Here is a 15,241-nt window from a genome sequence, read left to right on the forward strand (position 1 = left end):
AGTGAATTTGAATAAGGGTGGATTACATTGATTTGTGGGGAAGAGGGCTGGTAATGGGAGGCTAACAATCAACTATGCTCAGGGTTCACTACTGGCTCTGCACTCAGGGATCATTCCCTCATGGGACCATATGTGGTGCCAGGGATCAAAATGAAGTTGGCTATATAAAAGGCAAATGCCCTACCCAGTGTACTAATAATTCTCTATCCTCCGAGCTTGGATTATATTGAAAAAGAAATTCATTTGAAAATTACAAATTGAAGCAAGCTATAGTGAATTGTAAAATTCTAATTGTAATATACAGTGTGAATTTATACTTTAATGTATATTAAAAAATATTTTTTAACTTAAGAGTGAGTATTAAAGAAGAAAGGATAGCTGATTTTAATCTATGATGGACTGAGTTTGGTTGTTTAATTTCTTAGTTCGTAAACTAAGAAATTAGTTTATCTTAAACTCTGAACATAGCATTCTTTATTATATTTAGATTTATGGTAAAGGCCCTCCCGTTGATCGTCGATTTGCTCAAGCGGGCCCAGTAACGTCTCCATTGGAGACTTTGTTGTTACTGTGTCTGGCATATCGAATACTCTCGGTAGCTTGCCGGGCTCTCCGAGAGGGGCGGAGGAATCGAACTCGGGTCGGCCATGTTGGCCGCTTGTAAGGCGAACGCCCTACCCACTGTGCTATCGCTCCAGCCCTATTTAGATTTATGAGAAACTCAAATTTTCCTTTCTTCCTAACGCCTTTGTTCTTGGGCCACACCTCACTGCCTGTAGGGCTCTGACTTGTTCCTGAGAAGGCTGGTGATGTTGGGGAAGGGGGCATCGTATGCAGTGTTGGGGATTGAACCCGGGTCCAACTGAGCTCAAGGCAAGAACATGACTTGCTGGATTCTTTGTCTGCCTAGAGAAGCTCAAATTTTCTGAAGAAAGGTTTTCAGCTCTTTTGAGCAACATTTCATTGAAATGTCTCTGTGTATTTAAAGAACAAAGGAGTGTTTTGGGTTTCAAGGAGCTAATGGTAAGTCATTGCCCAGCTGCCATGCCAGGGTGAGGTGGAGTGGGATGGGGTGGGAGCGCAGCTCCCCCATGCAGTGTCCATGCAGTTTCTGGGAGAGCCCAGGAGAAACTTTCTCATGTGGTTCTAGAAAGTGCTGACTCTGGTTCTTCTTTTCCTTCTTTGGGTCACAAGTGGTGGTGCCCAGGGATGGAACCCTGGACCCCACAAGTAAAGCATGTTTCCAGCCCTTTGAATTGAGTCTTTTTTCTATTGCCAAGTGATGGTGTCACTTTTTTGGATATTGATGTTAAATTTTGAAATTTAGATAATCATCGAGCTGGAGCGATAGCACAGTGGGTAGGGCGTTTGTCTTGCACGTGGCTGACCTGGGGTTCAATTCTTCTGTCCCTCTCAGAGAGCCTGGCAAGCTACCAAGAGTATCCACCCACACAGCAGAGCCTGGCAAGCTACTGTGGTATATTCAATATGCCAAAAAACAGTAACAAGTCTCACAATGGAGATGTTACTGGTGCCCGCTGAAGCAAAATCGATGAACAATGGGAGGACAGTGTAGTGCTACAGTGCTCTTTTAGATATAACTTTGTTATAAAATAATTAATTGACCTAATTGTCAAATAAAGTATATATACATGTATAATAAGTTTTTAATAGATTTAAGAATTAAAATCTGGATAAAATTAACTTAAACTTAGATTTTATATTCGGAAGACAAACTAGGACTGGAGCGATAGCTCAATGGGTTAGAGTGAATGCCTAGCAAAGATGAAGCCTTCAAAGATGAAGTTGATTTCTGGAACCAAATGTCCCCCCAGCACAACCCAGTGTGGCCAAAGCACCACCACAGCACCAACCCAAGCACTGAATTATCTGGCTGGCACAGACCCCAGGACCCTGAGCAGTGCTGGAAAGTTCCTTCTGACCCTAACAACCACACCCTTCCCCACACATTTATAACAAAATCAAAAAACATGTTTCAACATGGTAAACAAGTTAAAAAAAAAAGTGGGTCATTGTGTATAATTCATTTACAAATAAATCTATGTAGATTTGTAATAATCTTTATTACATTATATTCTCACCTATCAAACAGAGCCAAAAGTGTGAGTCTGTCAAAGTTAACGCCGATCCAGAGCTGCGGCAGGATCCAGAAGCGGTAATAGTGTTTGACCTTTTGGGCGGCTTCTTCTGTTGGGCCGTAAGTAGCCGCCAAGTCAGGACTTAGATCAATGTCTTGCTGCTCCAACAAATCTGTATCTATGGTCAACAGTCTGTTCAATCGAATCTGAGGAAGAGAGAGCTAAAAGAAGGTCAGCATTGGAAAGGCTTAAAATAGCTTTAATGAAATCATGCTTCAAGGGCTACTCAATCAGCATGCAGATTATTAAAGCCCTCTCAATTCTCTACGCTGGTCTACTTTTAGTGGAGATTTCATCATGAGAAACCATAGACAGTAACAGCAGAAAATGAACAGAACAATAGGACCTTTGAAAAATACTAGGAAAAGTGTTTGAAATCTTAGCATCTTAGAATTATGCAGCTAGCAAACTTATTAACATCACTTATGAGGTGTAGGGAAAAAGCTCAAGGATCGGGGTGCATGACTTGCTTGCATGAACAAGGCTCCCTGTTGAATCCCCTGTCCCTTCGTGGCCACCAAAGCTGCCACGTGTAGCTCTGGAGGCCTCCACACACCACTGAGGAGGGCTCCAGAAATGATGGGTTCCAACAGCACCACACCAACTTGACCTAACTTTGAAGAGTTCAACCCACTTGTCCCAGTACCACTCAGGATGGCCCCTTAGTACTGACTTCTTGGGCAATCCCTCAAAAAACTAAAAATCACTTACAGTGAATCATTGGTGGCTTTTCTTATTCTTATGACATGTGACTTTTCTCGTTGACCTATGAACCTCCTTACCAATGTTACATTTAAACTCCTCTACATCTTTTCAATGTTCTCAACTCCCATTTCTTCCTATAGACTCTCACTGCAGTGGTTTCAAATCCCTCCCCCACATTCTAGTTTAGGATGGATGCTCATATGAGTCGATACAGAAAATGATCACATTTTATTCCTTTAGATTTAATTTATTAATCTGCCAGACTATAAGTTTCCTTTTCTTCAGTAAGAATCACAGACTGACAGAATGGAACACTGCACTGGCTAGGATTTTGATACTGAATGGCTTTCATAACATTTAAAAATCTAACTGTATGGGGCTGGAGCAACAGCACAGCGGGTAGGGTGTTTGCCTTGCACACGGCCGACCCGGGTTTGATTCCCAGCATCTCATATGGTCCTCTGAGCACCGCCAGGAATAATTCCTGAGTGCAGAGCCAGGAGGAACCCCTGTGCATCGCTAGGTGTGACCCAAAAAGAAAAAAAAAAATCTAACTGTAGACAACAGTAAAATAATCATTTTCCCATTTTTACTTTCTTTGTAGCATTCAGAAAATGCTAAAGAGAAAAAAATAGGGCCAGTTTTGACTCTTCAAACACATATATTGATATGCTCAATTTTGTTTGCTTCCAATCACAGGGTATTCTATCTCTACACGCCAGCTGCACTTCTCCCAAATACTTTTTTTTTAATTATCCTTCCCATTTTTTCAATCTTGGCACCACAAATATTTTCAATCAGATGCATTGTGGGGGCAGTGTTATCTGCATTGAAAGAGTAACTTTATTCCTGGCCTCCTCCAATTACCAGAAACCAGTAGTATTTCCCTAGGTGTGACAAGCAAAATTGCTTCCAGACACTGCCAAATACACACTTGTTGAAATATATTTACATGCCAGTTACATCCATTTATAACATTTATGATCTTAAAATTATGTTCACAACATCATGCTTTGGAAGCTGCTAATAATCCTTTTGGTGCTGAACGTATTAATGTACTTTCATGTATTGCTTATGAAGATTCAACTGTTTCATCCTTTCTAACTTCAACAGCTACATCTTTATAGTAAAGATAGTGTTGCCTGTTTAAAAGTTTCTCTCTATTTCATGTGGCATATTTTTAGTGTTACATGGTCACAAAGTCTCACATACACATATTGGTAATATCAAACAAACACTGTCAAACACTGTCCTCCCGTTGTTCATCAATTTGCTCGAGCAGGTCCAGTAACATCTCCATTTTTGAGACTTGTTGTTACTGTGTTTGGCATATTGAATATGTCACGGGTAGCTTGCCAGGCTTTGCGTATGGGCGAGATACTCTCGGTGGCTTGCGGGATCTCCGAGAGGGGCGGAGGAATCGAACCCAGCTCAGCCGGGCTGGCTGCGCATAAGGCAAACGCCCTACCGCTGTGCTATCACTCCAGCCCATCGGTATATCAATAACTAAAAATTATTTAACTGTTACATAACTGCACAAAATCCTTAATATTCAAAGTACACTTCTGAAACGGCATGATTTGAAATGCTATAACCAGATATATGGTGTTGATAAACAATGAACCTTTACATACACTCAAAAGTGTATTTAGAGCTTCATAAGTAGTGATTAAATTTCTGGGCTTTTTGGTGGTGGGAGCAGGTGGTGGTGGACAGGGTGGGTGGGGTCAAAGGATTTACAAAAATAATTTCACTATAATTTTCCATAAAACTGACTTTCTGTAACTTTGTCAAGATTTTCTGATATGCATAACTGCCTAATCTGAAAAGACATTATTTATAAAATAAAGTAAAACCTACCACATCATGTGGATAAAATCGAACTGAGGTAGAACTGGATACATGAGAATCCGTATCACTAAAATAAAATGAGAAACACTTTAGGGAATAGTTGGTGAATGAATAGAAAGAAAAATAAATCCTTTACAATTAGGTGATATTTACAATGCTATCACTTTTCCATAAAATCTCCAATACGAAACATAGTATTTTCCTAGATCTGTGATTAAGAATATAAGAACTTTGGGCTAGAATATCTACTTAAAACCTTTTTCTCAAATGAGAATTTGTATAAATTATCTAATCTTTCATACCTCAGTTTCCTCAACAGTAACATACAGTATCACTATCATGAGATTCTTTATAAAAAATATTTGAGTGCAATCAACACATTACCTAGAATGATAATCAATTTAAGCTATAATATAATAACACAGAACACATCAATTCGTTTTCCACAGTTCAGTCAAGATTAGATTTCAAAACTTGAGACCTCATCATAGTTATAATAGAAGAAGAAACTGTTCCTGAATATATTAACACACTGACACCAGTGCCACAATTCTGTTAATTAAACCACATTTAGGTGTGAGCCACTGGTGGTATGCATTGGTGTCAACATATTAAATATCCACTGCACCACCCCCTATTAGTTCAACTATTATGAAAATATCTAATCCTCCAATTTAATAATTTTTAACAGAGTAAATTCTAGAACTTAGTACAGTTGTGTAAATATTTTGGCTTTTTTTCCCAACATGCTAAGTGACTACATGAACCTATTGCTTTAAATGTCGCTCAAAGTCTGAGAAACTAAGCAAACTACCCACAGAAATGTGACATTTCAATAGGCATGACCAATTGTTAAATGGAAATCCAAAAATAATCATGACTCTTGTCAGCAACAACAAAAAAAATCCCTAAAGAATCAATAATTAATTTCAAAGTAACAACCTGAAAAGATGAATGTGATTAAAAACTTTGAAACAAAATACTGACATTTTGTAATGGATTATATTCTAGATACAAAGTTTCAATTTTTTTATTGCTTTTCTTGTAAATGCCCATTATCTTATTCTAAAAGTGAATGTTAATATTTGACTCTTAAATTTAAGTAATTCCACCCATTTGCAGCAGTTAGCAAGTTTTAAAACAAAAGTAAAGTTGCTCATTTTAAAAAAAAGGTGACATTCGGGGCTGGAGTGATAGTACAGTGGGTAGGGTATCTGCCTTGTATACAGCCGACCCAGGTTTGATCCACGTCATCCATTATGGTCCCCTAAGCACCGCCAGGAGCAATTCCTAAGTGTAGAACCAGAATAACCTCTGAGCATTGCCAGGCGTGACTCAAAATGTTAAAAATCTCCCCTCCTCACCCTTCCTCCCACAAAAAGAAATCATGGGAAATCAGCCCCACTAATATGTGTTACAGAAGGAAATGTGTACTTAATATTTTTAAATACAAACTAGCTTTTGTTTTAAAAATAAGGTTTTCTTTCTTTCATAACAAAAAATAATTCCACTTTTAAGACTCTTTGAAGACAAATGCAGTATGACAATGCAGTATGATAAATTATGTCAATTTGAAAATATTTTCATCTCAACACCAAAAGTTATGAGCATGGAAAAAATAAACAATTAGAAACAATGTCCATATAGTACACATACCAGATATTAGATGCTCTTCTTGCTGCTGGTTCAAAATTCACAAGTGACATATCACAGCCACCAGTCTCATAAAGTGTAGAAGAGAACTTACCTAGCAAATAAATGAGTTTTTTAGAAAGGCATTAGAATACTCAGAATATTTCCTACATAATACATTAAACTCTAAATCTCTTATAATTTTTTAATACACTGTAACCTTTCTCCCAAAATATTCTTAAAACAACAATCTATATATAATTCAGTAAGATGTTAAGTGGAAAGGAATACCGGACATTGAGGCAAAATGTTGACATACATAACCAGACATTCAAAGTAAGAGATTTAAAGGCCTAAGGATGTAGCATGCCTCCTATGTGTGAGGCCGAATTCACTGCCTGGCACAGAAAAAAAAAATTAATTTAAAAATAGGTCATTTTTTGTTAGCTTTGTCAGCTTTTCCTCCCAGCACAGTCTCCATTTAAGCAACCCTAAAAATGAACTTAATATTACCGAAAAGTCACTTGACCACAGTTTGGGAAATATGTGGTCATTTGGAAAGCTACTGATGCTTCAAGGTGACCCAAATTACAGGACAATAAATTCACATGCTTATCTTCATAGTTTTGTTCTGATCTTTAAGAAATGCAAAATGTCAAGATGAACTTTGAGGAAGTTCAATAGACTGAATGTAGCATAGCAATGTGGCTGATAATTACAATATTAAATAAATATTACCAGTTATATGATTCTGGATCTGAAGAAGTTCAATAGACTGGATGCAGCATAGCAATGTGGCTGATAATTAAATTACAGTACTTAATAAATATTACCAGTTATATGGTAACTGGAACACTCTGGAAATGGGGGAGGGGCAACATTTGCTATAGCCAAATATTTACCAAACTGATAAAAGGCTTAGTATTATAATGTTTGTAAATTATACATAGATTTAAAATAAAACCTTTTAAAAGTTACTTATTTTTGATCATGAAATTTAAAAATCAAAGTGGATCTTCACTTTGCCCACTGATGGTGGCAGAACATACATAAATGAAGATAAATTCCAGCAGAGAAATGACCAAAGGTCTAAAGTTCTACAATCATTCGAGTCAAATCAATGCTTCTTTTAGAATGTTTCCTTAGTCACCTGGAATTACTGAGGTTATAATTGAGGAAGGCAAATTTAACAATGTCAGGGCTAAATGATTTCTTCTCCATGCTATGATGGAAATAGTATACAATGATTTTTATATATGTGAAATCCCTGAAAAGTGACAAGACTGTCAGAATATACTAATAATATGCCTAAGGATTTCACAGAACATTTCAACAATTCATTCTTTAAAAAAGACAGAATCGAAGTGGGGGAAGTACCTTATTAAATAAGATTGAGTACTTGCTATAGATAAAGATAGAATATATATAATTTTAATTTTATTGTGATGTTTTCTATAGTAGCAAATATACTTTTGAGATTAATTAGGGAGAAAAGTATTCAGTGAAATGAGCAGTTTAATTGCTGGTATTTTTAAAATAAGTATTATTCAGTCTGTGTATTATCTAAAACTATATTTTTTAGTACCATCTAATAGTCACCAATCTCTTAGCACCTCTAACAAAAACCAGAACAAGGACTTAAAGAGAAATGACATATACTGCCAATTTGGTTACTTCTTAGAAAAGTGACAAAAATTGTCAGATAAGAAAATTAAAAACTAAAAATAATGTAATTTTAAAAACTGCAACTTTTTATACTTTTATCACTTACCATAATTTAAAAAAAAACCTGTGTTGCTAAGGTGGACTTTTATTAATAAGTAAATACCAGATTGAAACCAGATTGAATAACGCAGAATAATTATGTCTGTGTTAAAGAATAAATGGCAGAATAATAGATTTGAGAGGGCATTGGCTACTGTTTGTGAAATTCAGTAAGAATGGAATGTGTATGTTTGTATCAAACACATTTTATTTTATAGATAAGTTAATTATATATAAATCGCTTTCAACTATTAAAAGCATGTTTTAAATATGTAATAATTCCAAGGAACTTTTAATAATGCAAGTTCTATTATTAGGGTACTTAAAATATTTATATGCAATGAATTTAACAAAAAATTAGCTTAACTTCAAACAGGAGAGTAAAAAATCTTTATATCATGTTGTCTTTTGTGCATAGATGTTTAGTATGAAATATATATGGTACCATTTTAAGTAAATATAAAAATAAAACATGTTGTCCAGAAGACTTTTCAAAGAAAGCTGAAAAAAAAAACAAACTGTTTTATTACTGCAAAAACTACAACTTTGAGTGCTTCCTTATGAACCACTGAGTAATAAGCAGTAAACTTTAGAACCATAAAGAGCTGCATCAAATAGGTCTAAGGAAAGCAGTTGTAATTTTAAAAAATTATGTATGGACTTTAACAGTGCATTTTTAAAAGAAATATACTGTCTTCCTACTAACATTATACAGATTCAAGTTTCTAAAAATACACACAATATACACGAGAACAAACTAACATTGTATTAAAGCTTCATGGAATAGACTCAATTTAACTATACCATAACAACAGATACGCCCCTTTTTATCTTTGCACTTGGGAACTATTCTCTTCAAAAACAACAAATTTTATTCAGAAGACAAATAATTCAGGAAAGCATTTCATTAAGAAATATTACCTTTAGGACTTTTTAAGTAAAACTTTAGTAAAATTTAATGGCAATCTACTCAAGGTATCTTCAAAAATAACCACAAAGGGGGGAAAAATGTATATTACATAGGTTATAATAAAGATTATTATAAAGATTATAATTATCTTAAGTCTGTATCAATATGCAGCAAGTTCAAATATATTTGAGATTAAAATCATAATCACAGTTAATCTTTAGGTCCAAATACAAATGTGCCTTTATTGATAGCCCTATCTTAGTACTAATCTCTATTAAGATTAATATTATACTTCAACTTAAATATTATTTGCAATGATAGAAAGTCGCAAATAATATTCAAGTAGAACATCAACAAAACAATTAAATCCTCATATGACTCATGTCTACTAGTGAACACACTGAAATCCAACTCCCACTTATAATTATGTCTTATTGAGTGACTATATCAGGATTTTAAAATATTGGCTTTTGAAAAAATAAACAAGACTGGAAGATAGAACTTCAGATTAATTGCACTGGCTATGAGATCCCTAAAGATTTTTTTTAAATGAAGGTATCTGGGGAGCCAGACATACAGTATAGGGATAAAGGACTTTTCTTGCATGCAATCGGGCTCTTTCTACCCCTAGCACCATTGGGAGAAACCCAGAAGCTCCTGAGAACTACCAGGGGTACCCACCCCGCCAATATCTGCCGCAAAGTGAAGTACCTGGTTATTCTCAATTTTTAATATTCAAAAATAACTTCTGTATTAAAATTAAATTTAGGTACCATACCCATTTTGGGAGGTAAGAGAATTTCAAATTAACTATAGGTCAATACAGAAGTGACTGACAGCAGAAAGATGGGTAAAACCGCATAATGACTTTAAGAAGAAGAAACTCAAAGCATTGACCAAAAGACATGAATAATGCAATAAACAAACACAAAACACACACTGGCAAAATACTGATAAAAAACATGAGAAATAACAGAATTCTCTAACTTATACTCCCATCAACAAAAATTCTAACCACAAGACACAAAGTTAAGCTCATACTGATTTTAAGACTAATAACCACCTAAGAAAGCCCTCTTTGGTTATACATTTTATATTGGTGTCTTGGAAGACGGTATCAGGCCCAATGATTCCTAGGGTTTTCCTAATATTCCAATAACAACCAAGAGGTTCCTTCAATTTCTTGAACTAAACTCATTTAGCAAGGTGAATCCTGATACACTGCATTAACCTGATACATCACTTTTGCAGTAAAGCTTTTATGGCAGAGAAGGGCTACAAAGGCAGAGACAAAGAAAGCTGCCATATATATGCTTTAATGCATTTACACGACTAACTTAGTCTACAAAAAGTGCTTTATTTCTTAAGCATTATGTTACAACATTATCTCAGTGAATATATTTTTATATTTTTAAGGCTTCTGTCTTAAGGTCTTTAAGAATATGAGAAGCTATTTAAGACTCTGAGACTTTGTTGACACGTGCATTTCACCCAGAGAAAAAATGACACAATTCATTGCTAAAGAGGGGGGTTAGTGCAGTTGCTTTTCCAGGATAGAGATCATCAAAACATTTTTTGTAATGGGCCAGTTAATAAATATTTATATCTTGTGGGTCAGAGGGTCTCTATTGTAAGAATTCAAGAAGCAAGGCACTATAGCATGAAAGCAGCCATAGAAAACACATAAACATGATTATTTACTTTATTTACAAATAAGAAGCATCTAGTTGGACTTGTCACACAAGGTGTAGTTTTCCCACATCTGAAAAAATTGCTTTCAAACTTCATTAACTCTTGTGCTATGTTTGATAGAAGTCAAGTTACCATGCCACTTGTAATAAAAAAATTTTGATTTTGGGAACTTGTACTTTCTGAACTGGGTAATATTATGCTAGGTTTTTAAATCACAAGAATAATAAAGTAAGAAGTATGAGAAGGAAGAGATTGGTTTAAAAGAGAGCTTTTCAGTATTTGTAAGGGAAAATAGGTATCTTTATTTAACGATATAGACAGTAAATTTTATATTTTATTAATAATTAAGAGACATAAATATAAATACAAATATATTTTATTAAAATGGCCATGATTCTCTAGTTCGAGTAAACACATTTTAATTCTTAACTGTCTCTCCTATTGCCTGATCTCCAGATAAAGTCAATCTCCCAAAAGAGAATGCACAAGTTCATGTTCTATTATAATTTCATAATCTGCCAACATTTTCTTTCATAGGACAAATTATTTTCCTTATTTTTACAAAATACTGCGTACCAATGATATTGAATGACATTACCACTACCATTAACAACAGAAAAAAGTCACAAAATGGAGGAAAAGATACTCAATTTGTCTCTGACAAATTAGCTGTATCTAAAATATCAAAATAACTATTACACCTCTATAGTAATTTTTCCATTAGTGAACTTATTGTAGTATATATCCACATTGTTTTTTGATGATGATTTTCAGTGACTCTTATATGTTATAATCAATGTTTTTCCAATTTTTACAAAACCCCAATAAGAGACTTGGATATACTTCACAAAATAAAATCTAAAAATAGCCAAAAAGCGGATAAAAACATGCTCTTCATCTTAGTTGTAAGAGAACTATAAACTTAAACATTAGTAAGGAAACACTGTACAACCAACCAACGGCTACAATTTTCAAGGTCATCAACAACAAATGTAAGAAAAAAACAGGAACTTGAACTCAAATATATTGCTGCTGGGAATGTAAAACCACTGCTGAAAAGTTTAGAGGTTTTATTCACAACAGTAAAACCTTGAAAACAATACAAACACCCATGGTAGCTGAAGGGAGAAGCAATATACAGCATGTTCATACAATAAAATAATGCCAACAAGGAATAAACGACTAACACAACAATGTGATGAATGGCAAATGCTAAGCACAAAACAAAAAATTGTTTCACTGCACTTATAAGAACTTTTTAGAAGCAGGAACATTAACAATACGAAGTATCTAGTGGCTGCCTGTGGTGGAGGAGTGAGGAATGCGACTGTCGCAAAGAACTTCTTGAAGATGGCGAAAATGTACTGCATCCTGATTGCGCTAGTCCACACAGTGAATGTACACCACTGTTAAAACTCAAATTGCATGTGCTAAACATATGCAATTTAACAAACATTACATTTTAACAAAACTGATTTAAGAACATTCATACAGGTCAGGCACAGGTGAAAGAAGGATGAAAGAGCATAAAACGGCATATCATCAGTGAAATTTCACCATATACTAATCCAAGTTTCCAAGAATAGTGACATTTGTTACTTTGTTTATACTTCACATAAAAAAATCTGATGTATGGTAAGAGTCAAAGCAGTATATAAAATGAAGTTCCCAATGATAAGTCACTGTCAACTTTCAATATTCCGAACAATACAGAGACAGAGAGTCTCAAGAAAAATGGACTATTTTCCTGAAACACATTCTAAAGTTTCCTTGTTTAAGTCTGAGCTAATGAAAGAAGCATTATCGTTTCTTTCAGGGGTCTCTAGTTACAGAGAATTAAGAGTTTTTCACTGACTATCCATGTACAGATATCTTTACATACTTGTAAAATCTGTGGATGAAAGGATATGCTCATTTTTGGTCCATAGCTCTGTTTAGCTTCCCAAAAGTATTTCTTTAGTTTTTCCTTTCTCCGGACTTTGCCAATACGGATATCACCACATGTTCAATACATGAAAAATATCTCAATCTGCCTTTAAATACCATTTTTGAAGTGTAAGCTGCTTGCCTATGACTGCAAGTCACTTGCATTTTTTCAAACTCAACTTTTGGGGGGAGGTGGGTGATGACGTAGTACAGCAAATAAGGTACTGGCTTGCCTGCAGGTGAACCCCGTACCCCATAAGGTTCCCTCCAAAGAATCACCAGAAGTATCCCTGAGGGCAGAGACAAAAGCAAGCCCTGAGCTCCGGACAGGTATGGCTCCAAAACAAAATTAAACAAAACCCCAACTCTTTTTGTAGGTCATTCGTATCTCTCTTATCTCCAGGATTCATCCTCTTACTCCTTTTAGTAATTTCTGAGTTTTCCTCTGCATGTGTCCCCTTCATTAGACATATCCCTTTTGTAAACAGAAATTATGTAACTGTCTATGGACTAAAGGGACTGGAGAAAACAACAGGAACATTTTTCAAGTCACAATCTGAAAGACAAAGGCTGTCTCTGACACACGTCACGGCCACCACCATCAACAGTGCCTTTCCTACTTTCAAGGAAATGTCAACAACTGGTACAGTAGGTGTGGACCAAAATGAGAAGACATAATTAGAAGACAATAAAACAAACCTATGCAAAGGTTAACAGCTCCTATTAAACTGTGATGGCAGAATTAAAAACTTCTCTCATTTCTGTCACTGATTAGGAGAGAGGGGTATTTCTTTAAAAAAATCAGGGCCGGAGAGACAGTGCAGCAGGTAGGGCCTTTAACTTGCACGTGACTGACCTGGGTTTGATTCCAGGCATCCCATACGGTCCCCCGAGCACCGCCAGGAAAAACTCCTGAGCACAGAGTCAAGAGTAACCCCCGAGCACTGCTGGATGTGGCCCACTCAAGATTTAATCTATATTCCTACTATGCAAATATAAATAAGCTTTAATTTGGAATCTAAAAAATATCAACATTGGAAAATAATCTATGGAGTCTAGTGTTTCAAAGAGGTTTTTTACAATACAGATGAGTAAGACAAATAGTTATCTCAACCAGTGCCTGTTGCTTTCTGCAAAAATTTTAAGCTATTCAGGCATCAAAAACTTTCAAAAGTAATAATAATAAACTTGAAATTATATGCAGGTGCTTAGGATTAGAGTAAATACATAAAACTTTTTCATATAGGATTATTTTTAATATTCGTGGAGACAATATTCACAAGGCCTGCCAGGTATCATATATATAGTAGTAAATATTTTATTCATAAAGTCACTGCCACTGTCCTCCCGTTGTTCATCAATTTGCTCAAGCGGGCCCAGTAATGTCTCCATCATGAGGCTTGTTGTTACTGTGTTTTGGCATACTGAATACGCCACAGGTAGCTTGCCACGCTTTTGCAGTGCGGGCGAGATACTCTCGGTAGCTTGCCTGGCTCTCTGAGAGGGGCGGAGGAATCGAACCCGGCTCAGCCAGGCCAACTGGGTGGAGGAATTGAACCCGGCTCGGCGAGGCCGGCTGAACACTAGGCAAACACCCTACCCGCTGTGCTATCAGCATATATAAAGACTTCAATTATGTTTATTTTTCTTAACTTGAGGCTTCATTTTAATTCATTAATCCTATGAGAAGTATCACAGGTATACAATAAGGGTTACATAAGGATGTTCAATGAAATTTGTATTACAACAGTGAATATCAGGAATCATCTTGAGGACAAATAAAGGACTGGTCAAATGGTTAAAAAATTATAAATCTTAATGTAATAATAGTACCTATATAAGTTTTACTATTTTCACTGTTCTAACTTTTTGCACACTCTGATATAATCCACTTGTGAAATTTGTTTAGTAGATAATATTAGTGCCCCTTTAATAAATGAGCAGACTGAGGAAGTGGGAGAAAACAGTAAGTAACTTGACCAAAGTAAATGGTTAGTAAGTGATATAGCTTGATACTAAAGTCTGGTTCTGGATTTTAAGCACATCTAAGTGATAAAGTATCATGCAGTGACCTGAAAAAAAGTTAAAGGACAATTAATAATACAAAAAAAGTGGTATGTGAAAAACACAAGGCAAAAAACTCACACGTTTCAAATTCTGTTTTGGAAAAGTATATACATGTGTGCATTAAAAAAGGCAGGATGGGAAAATGATAAAATAATAATCTTTGAGTGGTGAGATTTTATATCACTCAAGTTTTCTTCATTATATTTTACCAGTATTGATATATTCCAGTAATAAACTTGTATTTGTATTATAAGGAAGGGGAAAGTACATTCTAATTTTATTAAAAGAATAAATGGTTTATAAAATTGTCAAACCGCTTAGCACTTCTTTCTTCCATAGATAATGGAGCATTTTTAGTGCTTCAATAAAAAAAGAAATTCTGCTTTCATTTATGTATTCTTTATGATGTCCCTCCCCTTATCAAAGGAAAAAAATAAAACAGAATTTTCACACTAAAAAACAAGAACAAGATCAAAGTTTTGCAAAAAGAATATAACTTCTATTTTGATGAATGAAAATTTTCTATGACACACAG

The 15,241-nt window shown here is 35.2% G+C and overlaps 1 protein-coding gene across 6 annotated transcripts in view; it reads right to left on the reverse strand.

Moving 5' to 3' along the window:
* The window catches only part of PCNX1 (pecanex 1), a 165,441-nt gene that overhangs the window by 60,097 nt on the left and 90,103 nt on the right, over positions 1 to 15,241 (reverse strand). For 4 of the 6 annotated variants that reach the window (XM_056134259.1, XM_056134257.1, XM_056134256.1 and 1 more), the window contains 3 exons: positions 6,372 to 6,462; positions 4,725 to 4,782; positions 2,103 to 2,320 (listed from right to left, as the gene is read on the reverse strand). In XM_056134259.1, the coding sequence (XP_055990234.1) occupies positions 2,103 to 2,320; positions 4,725 to 4,782; positions 6,372 to 6,462 (367 nt within the window). The remainder of the gene's footprint in view (positions 1 to 2,102; positions 2,321 to 4,724; positions 4,783 to 6,371; positions 6,463 to 15,241) is intronic. The other 2 variants (XM_056134261.1, XM_056134258.1) reach the window with 1 other exon arrangement.

The sequence above is a fragment of the Sorex fumeus genome, unplaced genomic scaffold, assembly GCF_029834395.1.
Source record: "Sorex fumeus unplaced genomic scaffold, SorFum_2.1 ptg000098l, whole genome shotgun sequence".
In the NCBI taxonomy this organism is placed as follows: Eukaryota; Metazoa; Chordata; class Mammalia; order Eulipotyphla; family Soricidae; genus Sorex; species Sorex fumeus.